At 40.4% G+C, this 13946-nt stretch overlaps 1 protein-coding gene across 1 annotated transcript in view; it reads right to left on the bottom strand.

Annotated features, from left to right (window-relative positions):
* Positions 1-13946, bottom strand: part of si:dkey-151g10.3 (serine/threonine-protein kinase WNK3) — a gene marked incomplete at its 5' end in the record, with an annotated part of 30679 nt that overhangs the window by 5560 nt on the left and 11173 nt on the right. Inside the window, 16 exon segments of the mRNA XM_024292125.2 lie at positions 2875-3121; positions 3322-4970; positions 5062-5205; positions 5401-5446; positions 5537-5638; positions 5874-5990; positions 6074-6209; positions 6337-6380; positions 6818-9739; positions 10289-10456; positions 10543-10658; positions 10793-11120; positions 11809-12028; positions 12105-12193; positions 12324-12481; positions 12710-12930. Coding sequence (XP_024147893.1) covers positions 2875-3121; positions 3322-4970; positions 5062-5205; positions 5401-5446; positions 5537-5638; positions 5874-5990; positions 6074-6209; positions 6337-6380; positions 6818-9739; positions 10289-10456; positions 10543-10658; positions 10793-11120; positions 11809-12028; positions 12105-12193; positions 12324-12481; positions 12710-12930 — 6707 coding nt within the window.

Below are 13946 nucleotides of genomic sequence, written 5' to 3'. Positions count from 1 at the left end.
GTTATACATAAACAATCAATCAATCTGTCTTCCACTGGTTATATATAAGTAGTTATCTGTTTAGAAGACAAGATAAAACACAGATGCTAATATATGGGTTCTTAATGCTATTTAAGCTGCTAAACACAAATAAACACAAAGACATGCAACAGTGATGAATACAGCAACAGCATGAAAAAGCTCAGACAAATAAAAACTTTACCAATGGACACGTTCGGAACAACCTTTAGGGCCTAACTAGTGTGCACTGCTAATAACCCTGTTTCCAAAAATGTGAGCACACATCACAAGGAGTAAATACAAACAGAAAAAAGAGTGTAAATTATTTATGTCACATTTCTGACTGGGAACAAAGACAAACAAAATGATGAAAATAAAGACATATATATCTAAAAAAGTATAGTAAAATAGGAAACAAATGAGTAAAATTAAGCAGGCATTAAAAGGTAAAGTAGTTAAAAACAAATTTTTCTCTTTATGTAACTTGTATAAACACCAGTCCTCTTCCTATCTCATTATTTAGCAAGACAAACGGGCTTTTCCTGAAAAATACTGACTTAAAATTACACTAAAAATATTGTAGATTTGATTGATGTCTAAGATAAGAAAGCAACGAAAAGACAGGCTATTACTCATTTAGCATTTTCATGATTGATGCTTTGGAGATTATTCATAGCATGTGTATTAAAGTAATTAAAGGTAAAAAGTTCCATTATTTATTGGAAGCTTTTTGCCATCCAACTTGCACTAAATCTGTTTTATAAATTTACGCTGATAAAATAAATGGATAAACTTTCTGATCTTAACTTTATACATTTGGAAAAATGAAAAAATCCCAGTTTTTTCGCACTTTTTAAAAAATGTATATCTGGCATTAAATAAAAATTAACAATTGAAAATGTACCTAAAATTAAATGTCAATTATTATATTATATTTGCATTTCATACAATGTGACAGAATCTTTAGAAACAGGGTTGTTCTAAAATATTTTGAATGCTATTTGATTTCTAAAAGTACAATTTAAATAAAAAATATTTTATATATACATAAATACATATCTATAAATCATGTCACAGCACAATGCTGAACTACTCATGCTTATTGAAAAAGTGCACACGTATTCTGAACTGACTGGTCTCATTTCAGCTTAGCTTCTCCGCTCCAATCCTATCTGAGTAAAGTCGTGTCTTGCATGGTGCTGTCTACACTGAGCCACCCGGTGGGATGAGGACGAGCGGTTGCTGCTGTTAGTCGGGCCTGTGGGCTTGGGGCAATGACAGAGGGTGACATGGAAGGGGATACGTTCTGGACACAAGACAAAGTGAGTTTTTGTCAGATCTAATAGAAAGTTTTTTTTTCTCCCTTTTTAATAAAGTATCAATACTACTCTCAATAATTATTGCATTTGAATAAAAAAGTGCAAAAAGAAAAAAAAAAAACGAAAAATAATAATAATAAAGGAATTTAGACGGAAATAATACACAAACAGTTACGTGCAGGTCCATCTCAATAATTTACCATTTTTTTCAAAAGTTGATTCATAATGATTAGAAGTGAAATTAATTTATTAAATAATTAAACTGTAAACTCATTACACACAAACCTGTATATTTGATTAAGTATTGTATTTTTGTGATAAATAATAATAATAATAAAAAAAAAATCTAACCCAGAAGTATTAGAAAAACTAAAATGTTGAACATCAGACCCCCTAAATCCTTCTTAGAGCATCCTTTTGGTTGAAATACTAAGAGAGTTGCATGGCATGAAGGGAATTTGTTTGTGACACTCCTGGTCTGGTGTGTTTTGGAAACTCATATTACTCTGAATTTGTCAGTATTATTGAGTGTGGTGTCCTACTGTTTATTCTTTATAGTGCTCAGTCTTAACTGAGTCTCTGTGTAATATTGTAAAATACCCTGCTTTGTAATAAAAACACATACTGCTGAATAGAAAATTGCGTGATTGACTAAAAAATACCAAATTAAGGCCAATATTAAAGATTTCAACAGAGCCAACTAGAAATCAAGCAGGTGATAGATCAAAGAGAATGCGTGGGTCGTGGATTAAGTGAGTCTGTTGGTTTACCAAGTTGTGATGGAAAATGAAACGAGTGCTTTATAAAGTTGGTCAGTGTAAGTGAGAATTAAGTTTTTAAAAATTGATTGGCAAAATAATGTTGCTCCGAACAGCTGAATAGGTCCTATATTATTGCCCATTTTTTTGTTGCAAATGATCACTGGGAACGATTTTACAATAGTTAAAAATATGATTGGAGCGGGACTTTAAGAAACATGGATTTTGTGTCTTTATTTCCTCATTATGTTGGTAACTGATTTCCAAACCATATTCTTAATCCTAAAAAGGGACTTTGAACTTCTGAGAAACAACCCAACTTTTGATCTTAGCTCAGGTAAAACACTTTTTGACATTGGCTGTGTATTCTGGATATAGCAGAGAATCCTGCAGAAGTTCACTCCTGGCCGAGTTCCTAAACTCTATTTGGGCTTCAAGTTAAAATGTTTGTAAATCTGTAGTTATCTCTGTTTGTTTAAAATAATAATAATAAAAAAAAAACTTTTTGGTAATATTCTAATTCATTGAGATGCACCTGCATGCTTTGACGTTAACAATGACTTACATGGCGACTATGGTTGACTAGCAAAACAAATTATAAAAAAACTAGCAAAAAAAATGTCTTTACCTAACTCCACTGTCATCTAATAACTTATTCTTTTGTTAATTCTTAAAGGTAAAAATACTGATGTTACTATGTTAACACTATTATTAGGCATTAGACTTAGGTCCATGACCCAACAATCCATTCTCTCTCTTTCGCTCTCTTTCGCTCTTGACCTCTAAAAGGACGCTACCTTGAAGAACCCTGGGCTTCTTGAACAAGCTGGTGGAGTGGCGCAGTTTACATGCCCAGTTTTTGAATTTTCGAGTCCAGGATTTCTTGCTAACGGGATTTCTGATACTAGGACATGTCAGGTTTAGGCCAAAATATCCACCTCCTGCATTGTGCTGCTGCTGTCCATGCCGACAGGAGATGGCTTGCTGATTGGGGGACGAAGACGCGTCTCCAGTGGCACTGGTTTCAGAATGTGAGGGTACAGCCTAGAACAGTTAAGACAGTTAAAACGACTGCATGGAGATGAGACGTAAAAAAGGGACTTAGAGAGACTTTAACATTTAAATATGATAAATAGACACTTTACAAGAGAACATAATGGAGGCAAATTTCCCTAACGAAATACGGGATTAAAATAAAATAAACTCAGTACATAGAGGAAGATATCTGAGAGACATTTACTCACAAGAACAGTTGGGGTTCCTGGTACAGGTGACTGCAGGGAGCCAGCAGGACCTTCATGGCTGAGAGACAGTGGAAAAGTAGGAAGGGCAGATGAGGCAGAGGCCGAGGGAAGGGATGGCCCGGGCTGCTGCTCCACAGGGTTGGGCACTTCTGAAGAAGGTTCTCCTGCCCGTCCACATCTCTCAGGATCAGGAGAAGTGGAAGAAGAACGGGAGGTAGGGGAGGATGTGGTAGAGCACGAGGAATGGGGGGAAGTATCTGAGGAAGAGGCAGGTGGGGCAAAAGATAAGTGGTGGATTGACTGGGGCTCAGATGACTCGTCACCACCAGCTGATGTGGAGGCAGTTGATGCGAGAAAAGAGGCGGTTCCAGCCAACGCCACCCCGCTGTTGTACTCTTGATACAAAACGTTCCTCAGCTTTTCATCCAAAGTCTTCATGCTGTTGTCAACAAATTCGATTTTGGGAGGGCCTTCACTGTCTGACTCAGCCACAGAAGAGGGCTGAGCAGGGGATGGCGTCATTTTGTAGGACAGATTGGATAGAAGACCTTCAGTCGAGCATGCCTGTTGAGGCGGTAGGGAGGAATCAGATGAAGCAGGAAAACGGGCAGAATAGCTGCCTGTGTCCTCTGTGATGCTGGTCTCGCCTGTGGACACTTCTGACTCTGACATCTGTAAAGATGACTGCTTTTGCTGCGAAAACTGCAGCTGCTTGTGCTGGGTGTCCATGCCTTTAACCATTGTGTGCTGTTGCTCAGAGTGCTGCAGATTTTTCTCGGACTGCACATGCTGTTCTAGCTCAGCAGGAACTGGGGTTTGCTTTGAAGTCTGCTGATGTGGTACTGAGCTAATATTTTGTGCTATTGTGTGCTGTAGTTGTGGTGTTGCAGATGGCTGCAATACTTCTGTATGACTGGATTGAGTAAGGACCTGCAGGACAGATTGTTGCAGAGCTCTTTCTTGCTGCTGATCTGGGTAGGCTTGATGATGTGGGATTAGTTGTTGTGTTGGTGGCTGCTGTGTCTGTTCAAATTGCAGCGTCTGCAGTTGCAGTTGCAGAGCTGGTGCAGGCTGCAGGTGTGACTGCTGTGTGGTTGACGCAGCGACAGTCGATTGTAGTTCTACGCCATGCGGGCTTAATGCAGAAGCGGCAATTGTAGCAGAAGGTGGTGAATAAAAAGCAGCTTGACATTGAGACACTGTTGGTGTGCATGGCTTTAGTGCAGCGAATACTGCATCTCCCACACTTGAAGCTATGGTGGAGGAAACAGTCATAACAGGAAGGGTGACATTATTTGGAAGAACGACTGTGGGTGAGGGAGATGGGAAAGTTGCAGGGACCACGATGGGGATGTTAGCAGCAACAGATGTTGAACTGGTTGAAGAAGCAGAGGGGTTTTGCTCAGCACAATCAGAAGTGGGCACCTGAAGTTCGAGACCACTTAATGCAATGTGAGAAACAGAGGCTGGGCCACAGCTGGTTTCAGCAGCAGTGGTTTGAGGGGCAGTGGTGACTGGGGCTGTTGGAGTTATTGAGGCATTGACTGAGACAGTGGGAGCTGGGGTCAAGGTGGAAGACGGGGAGCTGCTGGGAGGGGAAGTCATTCCAGTCAAGGACTCCAAAATCTGGGACGCTTCACTTTCCACAGCTACAGAGAAAACACAGTTAGTTTTGTTATGCTGACGCCTTAGTAGTTTTTAATAAAAACAAAGACTTAAACAAACTTAGAAAGAGTTTACCTGTATTCCCTTGAAGATGTTTTGACTCTGCAGTGGGAGGTGGTGTGACTGCCCCTTGATTGGAAAGAGAGTCTCTGTGTCGAATAGTCTGGTTAATAAAGAAACGCCATCGCCCCACTGGGGAAGAATAGGGCACTGAGTCCACTGAAAAACCACAACACTGGATTAGTTGCACAATAATCATAACATGTACAGAATTTTCCATTTTGGGGATTTTTTTCCAAATAGGATTGAGCTCTATAGAGACATGAAACATTCCAGGAACCATTTTCACTTTCAAGTTCTTTTGAATAAGTTTTTAATATGACATGAATGGCCTGTAGACATCCATCCACTTACTTGAGCCTGTGGGAGTATTCACATGTATCTGGCCAGTTGATCCAGTCTGACAGAATAGAAAAGAAAAACATTAAAAAGGGAAAATTTCTTAGCTATGAAAACATTCAAATTGAGAAGGTGACAGAAATCAACATGCCTGGGAATGTGTCAGAAGAATTTCTTGTGCTTTCTTGACAATTGATCTGAGCTCTTCGACAAACTTCTCCTTCTCAACATCCAAGACAAAGTCCTCCTCCACCTATAATACGCAGCCAAAAGACAGTTATTAAACTATACAATAAATATCATGTTTATGGTGTTTTCACAGTTTTGTCGTAGCATTTTTCTCATGATGAAAGACATATCCATATACAAGAAAACGACAATGTTTTTTTTTTTAAATTTATTTTGACTAAAAATGGCAGAATCATAAGTAAAAGGCCAATGGGAAGACTTATACAACACATCAAATTTGCAACATCTAAATAAATTACCATATAATCCGCTATGTCCTCAGGTGCATCGCCTTCGATGTCAAATTTGAATGTCACCATTTTGTTGCTATGAGTTTCCAGCTGACATTCGACCATATTGTCTCCACTCCCAGATACCTATCAGGGTAAAATAAAACAAAAAAAAATCAATTTTGTTATGTTAAAGTTTTCCTAATTTTATTTGTTTTTGTTCTTTTTACCTGTAGCATGCTCATTTGAAACTGTTGTGAACTTTTCTCTGGTTTCATACAGGAAGCTCTCCTTTGACCCTTGGATTTATCCAATTTCCCATTTGCCAAAAACTGAGCAGGGTCCTCGCCACTAGCTGGAACAGAGCTGAGAAAAGAATAAATGTTAAATATTTGCACAAAACTTTATCAGAAACTTCTTTAAGTAAAAACAAACACATGTTTAGATTGTTTTTTCCATTTTAGTTTCTTCTTTGTTATTTTCTGATACATACCCTGTTGAATAATGATGTTCTGCATTTGTCACATTTGGACCATCCTGCACAATTGTAAGTAAATAAATGTAAGATTATAACATAAATAAATTCAATAACAGCAACACAAGTTTATAAAGCAGTAACTGTATCAAGGCTGAATGAAATAAAATATCAACATGAATAACTATAGCTGTCACAATAACAATTCTATAAAAGCCTGCTGACATTAATGTCAAATGTTCTGTTTTGTCGTTCTCTTTCACTGTAATTTATGGGTAAAAAATGCCAATAATGATACTTAGCAAACAATATTATTTTTGTTCAAAAGGACCAATAATTCTAACCATTTTTGTATGTTTCAACAAATCTACACATTAAAAAAAATCTTTGTTAGTGAGTTTGAGTCAAAAGAAGTATTTTTTTTATTATTATCTGCAGCTGTATTTCAACAACATAAAAACTAAATAAATAAAAAAGCAAACTTTTATTCTCTATGTACCTGAGATATCCCCAGTAAGGAAAGGTCACAATCTTGCAGCGAGGGTTGGAGCTGTTTAGAGGCATTAGACTCAAGCGAGTGATGTGTAGTGACAGGTGGGGAGGTGAGTGTAATGTCAGACTGCCCTGGTAAGGTTAACAAGGCTGCTGGCAGAAAGGTGGAAAGCTCAGCAGCAGAGGCAGCAGCAGATTGTTGGGGTGGGAGGGATGTCAGGGATGTTGAGGAACATGAAGGGCTGACAGGTTGAGCAGGACAGAAAGTATGAGACAGAACAAGCAGTTCAGGATTTGTTTTGTCTGTTTGGGCCTGATTGTGTGAATGTGTTTGAGGGTGTTGTTGAGCTTGACTGGAGGTGTGAACTGGAAAGATTTGTTTTGCTTCATGCTGTGGAGATGCAGGAGCACCTGGGGCTAGTTGGCTGCAGAGAGGCAGAGCCCTGCTCTGTGACTGGGGCTCAACCAAATTAATGGGGCTAACTAGTGGGGTCTGCATTAGAGGAGGCTGCTGGATGGGCGATGGGCTGAGCTGTGTGGGCAGCTGGCTCTGTGGGATCTGTAAAGTTGAAGGCTGCTGCACTTGAGGAGGTTTATTTAAATGTTGCTGATTTGGGTCATTTGATTGAGGTAACAATGAATGGAAAACTGGCTGAATTAGCAAAGGGTCAACAGTGCATCCTGGGGACTGGTGCTGAGCAGGAAATAGTGTTGTTTGGCCTGATGCTCCAAACTGTCTAGCTTGCACAGGATGAAGAGGGGCATTAAGGGCTTTAGAGTCAAGTACCGATGAGAGGGCGTCTGTTACAGTTCCAGCACTTCCAACAGAGACGTGTGAATCCATCATCTGCTGATACTGTAGGACCAGTCGATGATGCTCCTGCTGTTGAGCGATGTGAGTCATGTTCTGTGATGGTGTGGTTTGGTGGGAGGACTGAGGCAGGTGGATGAGCTCTGGTGTTTGAACATTTTGCTGAATGCTAATTTCAGAAGAAAGAGCAACTGGAGGCTGGTTTTGTTGACCCATCATTTGTTTACCAAGATTTGCTATTTGGTCCTGTTGGGACTGAGAAAAGGGTGCAAGAAGAGGTTGAGTGTAGATTGACGGCGGGGCAGATATCTGGCTCTGTGTGATGGCTGCAGGTCCAGTGTAGGTGGTTTGCAAAGGAACCTGCTGGGTGTGACTGATTGGCACTTGTCCTTGGATCATCACAGGTGGGGGAAACACATAACCCTCAGCCACAGGTTGAGATGTTTGGGGTGCTGACTGGGCTAAAAATTGGAGAGAGGCCTGGTCTTGCCTCTGGAGGTGAAACTCACTTTGTCCCTGCTGTGTGACGACTGCAGGAGATGCCGGGACAGTTTTCTGTGTACTCTGAACTGTCATGGGGACTTGGATTTGAGATATTTTGTGACTTTGATGCTGAGCTACCTCAGCACCAACACTGAACGGAGGGCAAGGGTCCATCACTGAGAGTTGTTGCTGATGCTGTGCAACCGCCTGCTGTTGCTCTTGCATGTGGTGCGGAGTGGAATGATGCGCTAATTGATCCGTTTTTAATTGCGGGACACACATCTGTTGCACCTCAGCTTGCTGCTGATGAATATGCACGGCGATGTTGTCCGCTGGAATTTCCGTTTGCTGGAGCTGGAGCAGAGCAGCTTGTTTCTGCTGCTCTTGAACAGGTTGCTTCAGGAGAGCGTGCTGCTGTAATATCTCTGCCTGTTGCTGTTGTTCTAACTGTTGCTGCAAAAGAGCTTGCTGCTCTATCTTTTCTTGGAGCTGTTGCTGCTCTTGAGTCTGCAACTGCTGCTGCTGCAAAATCAGCTGATGTTGCAAATGTTGCTGCATTAGTGTTTGTTGGTGCTGCTGCTCCAACTGTTGCATTAACATCTGCTGCTGGACCTGCTCGTTTTGCTGTTGACAAGCAACTTTTTGTTGCAAGTGTTCACTATTTAGCAACATATTTGCTTCATTGTTTCCTCCTCCTTTTTGTTGCTCGGTTAGTTGGTAAAATTGACTTTGCTGATGTTGCTGTAAGGTGACATCTTGTCTGTTTTGGTGATCCAGCTGAGGCTGTAATGGTGACTGCTGCTCTTGAGGAACCACACCTTGTTGCAGTTGCTCCATCAGTTTTTTGTGTTGCATTGCTTTCTGCTGTTGTAGTTGGACCTGCTGCTGTTGTTGGAGGAGTTCCTTTTGTTGCTGCTGGTCTAGCCCTTGCTTGAAATATAACTGGTGCTGCTCGAGGAGGAGGGCATGCTGCTGCTGCACGAGCTGTTGCTGCTGCTGCAACAGAACTTGCTGCTGCTGAAGCTGTTGTTGCAGCTGCTGGGATTGGATCATCGTTTGGTTACACGGATCGACTGCTTGTAGCTGTTTGTATGTTTGAGTTGACTCTTCTGGCTGGACTGACATAGCTTGAGGTTCTGCGTTTGTTTGCATTGGGACCTGTTGAGAAGCTGGATGGACTTGCTGAACAGGATGTGGTACACAGATCTGCTGCAGAGACTCATAGTGATGTTTCTGAACAGCTGAGGTTAAAATACCCTGCTGATGTCCTTCTGGTGGCAACTGACTAGCATTAAGTTCTTGCTGTTTGGCCTCTAGTTGCTGTTTTGGCTGTTGTTGAAATGTGGAGGTCTGTGGATTAATCCCAATGGCTTGATTCGGGACAACAGCCTGCTCCAGGATCATGACAGGCTGTGTTTGCTGGGGAGCTGCATGAGGGATGATGTCAGGGATTGGCAAGGGAGTGGCGGCGGGGTTGGTATGCTGCGCTTGGGGCACAATGGTCCCCGCCACTCCAGTTGGATCACTGACCGGCATGGATGTGGTGAGAGCATTAATGGGTGCTTGTGGGGACACTGGGGGGATGTATGACTGAGTGGCAGCCATCTTAAATGCATCTGATTCAAATGTTTGTGACTATACGGAGGCAAAGAAAGAAAAAATATGATTTGAATTGAAGGAGGAGAAAAAGAAAGAAGTACAAAAATTAGTTTGGGGATAAGTTTCAGCAAGGAAATTACAAATGTGATCACACATAATTTGAATGAACATAATTCCCCCACAATGTTTAAAATCAATAGGTAATGTTTTACTGAACAGGCACTACTTAATCAAGTGAGTAAGTAACCACATTACAAATAAAAAGGGCAAATAAAACTTTTTAATTGTTTTGTTCCCCCTTAATATCTTCAATCTAACTTTCAGGTGGAAATCTTGTCAATTGCTTAAAGGTTAACCCCATCCTTCTCAGGATGACCTGCTGTTGTTACACAGTTTTAGTTATTACTTAGGAGGAGAAGGAGAGCACAAATATGGGAGATTAGTGGGAATCATAGAATTATTGCCAAAGTGTTAAAACACAATGCAATGATTTACATATGAACTCAATTACAAACGCATGTTTTCTTTTGCTGTGCAAATTATTTCTTTTTCATCCAAATACATGTCTGACAAACTTGCTGATACCTGTGAAACCAAGTTGGTGGGCTGAAGAAAGATCTGACCGATGGCTCCCCCTCCACTTTGGCCAATGGGCATGGCAGACATACCAACACTCTGCCCAAGAAGTATATTTGGAGCACTTCCACTCTCACCAGAGAGCAGCACTTGAGAATTAGATGATGCACCATTGCTCTACAAAAACATTAAGAGTAAGACATGGTGCAACCAATCCAACAAATTACATTTACTTAAGTATTATTAAAGTAAAGCAGACTCACAGATGTCATTGATGGGAGAGAAACTTGAGAAAGAGAATATGGTTCCCCTTGCAGAGAGTATGCCTGGCTCTGTCCACTTGTAGAAGATTCACAGCTGCCACGCCCAATGCATTCGTCTTTTTAAGCCACAGTGTAAACATAAAGTTAAATTCCCTTTACAGAAGTGATATTTTGTTCTTTTTCTTGTTCTTAGACTATATCAGGTGTTTTATTCAAACCTTTATCATTTATTAATGTAAAAATGCATCACCTGGCAGACTCAGGGTGGTTCCACTGAGCACACTTTGCTGCTGTACGTGCTGGTCAACCTCAGGAAGCTCTTCAGACTCCTGCACTATTCCTCCAGGCCCTTGCTCTCCACCTCCTCCATGCCCAGATGGTACGTGCAGCGAAGACGGGCAAGAAGGATGAGAAAAAGGACACGAGGGGAGAGTAGAGTTTTTTGGTCTCTCAAAGACTTGCTGTTGAAGAAGTTGTTGCTGGCGCCTCTCCCTTGACTTTTTAATTAGGTTGACTCTGTCCCGGATGGATTTCCCCACCACCTTGGCATCACTCTCATGGAAGAAGCCTGACTTGACCTTTGGAAAAAAGGAATGTGAAAAAGAAGGAGTTGGTGGTTATTTAACTACTGCACTTAGTATGCTCTAAAAGCTAATCCACAAAAGACCTTCTGAAATCTGAGGATTATCTGGAAAACAGGAAGCTGGATGTTGACTAGTTCTGTCACGTGACCTACTAATTTGAAAGCCACCTGCTAATTAAAAGGCTATACAAATCTGACAGCAGATATAAATCAAAATGAAAAAGTTTAAAGGGTTTTAACCATAGAACAACTGTTAAGAATATTATATTTAATTTCAATTGTGCTGGAAAATTGAATGAACCTTCTTTTCCTCCATATGTCGCTGATTCACAATGTACCAGGACAACATTACCATGAATGCAATAAAACACTAAAGAACATGTTTTATATAATTGGAAATACATTCAGGCATGAAAGGGTTAACCTGATGTTTTTAGAGTGAAAATAGTGCATCTAAAAATGTTAATGTCTTGGGTTAAAGCATATGATTTCTATCAACTTGTAATGAGATAATGTGCTGATATGTCAGTTCTACTTATTGTGAAGATATCACCATGTGAGAAGATGGATTTTCCACACTCAAACTTGATGTACTTTTTAAAGCTTTTTTCCAGGTCAACCGTATATTACAATGGAGACTTTTAAACTTTTTTTTTCCAATCATCAGTCATCTTGTCCCTCACCATTTCCAGAGCCACTTCCTCAGCACTATCGTTTTCCAGGTCATAGCTGAACTCAATGGCCTCATTGTCCTTGTGCTTCCCTTTTAGCTTTTTGGGGTCTTCGACCCAAATCCGTAGAGCAAGGCAGTCCTGGATGCCCGTGTCCTCCTCTGCAAGCTCCACCCGCACACCAGTGTCTTCCCCGAAGAACGCGTGGTTTAGGAGGTCTCGTATGGAGAGTCTGTGGAGTGAAAACGGTCAATGACAAGTACGGTACAACTACAACAGACACTCATGCTGCAAATAAACCTGTTTACCTCTGACTTTTATTCTGGCGAATGCAGCCTTCAATGATCTCTTTAATTTCGGGGTCGTTTACTTTATCAAAGCTGGCTGGCTTAATACCCTGTAGCAAAAAATAGAAGAAACAGGTCAAACAGTTGACATGATTTTTAACAAAACAAAGAATAAATGAGACTCAATTTATCTGGATAACAAATGATTTTAGGACAGTAAATGACACTAGTAGCACTCACACTTGTAACTTTGCGATAAATCTGTGCTGCGTTTTGGCACTCTGAGTAAGGGTATTCTGAAGTTGCCATCTCCAGCATGCACATCCCAAAGGCATACACATCCACAGACTCGTCATAATGCTCCTCATACATCTCTGGAGCCATGAACTCTGGTGTTCCTGTTTAGAAAAGAAAGTTCATTTTCTTAAACTTCCACTCAAACATAAATAAAATTGTGCAACTTCTACTTATAAATTATTTATTTTTTCATTTAGCAGAAATGTAACTAAAAGTACATAAATGTGAGAACATTGGTTGCAGAGGAAGGTGCAGTTTGCAGATTTTGAAAGTGTTGATTTTCTTTAGCTGCTGTTGACAGAAGCAATTAGCCTTCCTCTGTAGCTTACCTATAACACTCTTGGCAAAGGAGGTCCTCATTAGAGTAGCAAGTCCCAGGTCTCCTATCTTGACTGATCCTGTGGGGCCTGTGATGAAGATGTTGTCACACTTCAGATCTCGATGGATAATTGGTGGAGTCCTGGTGTGAAGGAAGTGAAGGCCCTTCAGAATTTGCCTGCACCAACTTCTTAAGACCTTGGGTTTCATCACTTTAAAGCGCTTTAGATAGCTGTGCACAGAAATAAAAGACAAAATAAACATACAAAAATACAAAAATATAGATATAAAAATGATCTGATTTGCAATAGTGTAACTTTACTAAAATGCCATTATATTTTACATAAAGCATTATGTCAACTTTATCAAGAAACGTTAGCATTGTATATTTTTATTTCACACTGAAACATAAAGGACATGTTCTACTTGATATTAGTGAAATGCAATAAGTAGTTTAAAGGTTAACAGAACAGGACAGTGGGAGGATGACTCCAGTCTCATCCCAGATTTGAAAATTGCAAAAAAAAATGCAAAAAAAAGGGGCGGGACTAGGGCAGGCGAGCTGAGCGAGAGAGGTGTGGTCTAGATCTGTGATTGACAGTGAGGTTAGCTTGAGGTAACCCGAGGATCTTTATATGATTGTCTCAGCAAAAATAAGAAATAAATCATAACGTTCAGGAGGCCCGAGCAGGCTGCCTCCCGCAGCGGCTCTCTGTTTGCCGGACAGCCGGCCACCCAGGTTAGGCAAGTAAGCGAGCTCCACCGTTTTTGGCGTCGCAGAGCGAGCGCCATCGTTCAAAGATGGGCGGGGCTTTTATACTGGAGCTGCAGAGCATGATGACATGAAACCTCTGAAAAGATTAGGACTTACACCAAGTGACCAATCACAAAATTCAACATTACTACCTCATTTCAGCTTGTAGGGGGCAGCACATACATGGTTTTAGGCTATATTTTCAGGAATTAAACAAGTTTATTTAAAAATTGTCAAAATTTGGCAAAGACCAACCGGCAGCACTTTCAAAGCCCCATTATTTTAAGTAAACAGCCCAAAAAAAAGTTGATTTACTGTTTGGTTACCCTTTAAAAATTTGATAGTCTCAGTCAGAAAAATGTGTTCATAATTTTTACATTTAAAATAATAAAATCGTAGTAAATTCAGAAAAAAAGTGCTGTAAACTTCAGAATTTTCCAAAATAGGTGGCTAAAGGACTAAACTTGTTAGCAAAAACAAAATTACAAAGATAG

The sequence above is a fragment of the Oryzias melastigma genome, linkage group LG7 (genome assembly GCF_002922805.2).
Source record: "Oryzias melastigma strain HK-1 linkage group LG7, ASM292280v2, whole genome shotgun sequence".
Taxonomy (NCBI): domain Eukaryota; kingdom Metazoa; phylum Chordata; class Actinopteri; order Beloniformes; family Adrianichthyidae; genus Oryzias; species Oryzias melastigma.
This window is presented reverse-complemented; position numbering and strand designations above follow the sequence as displayed.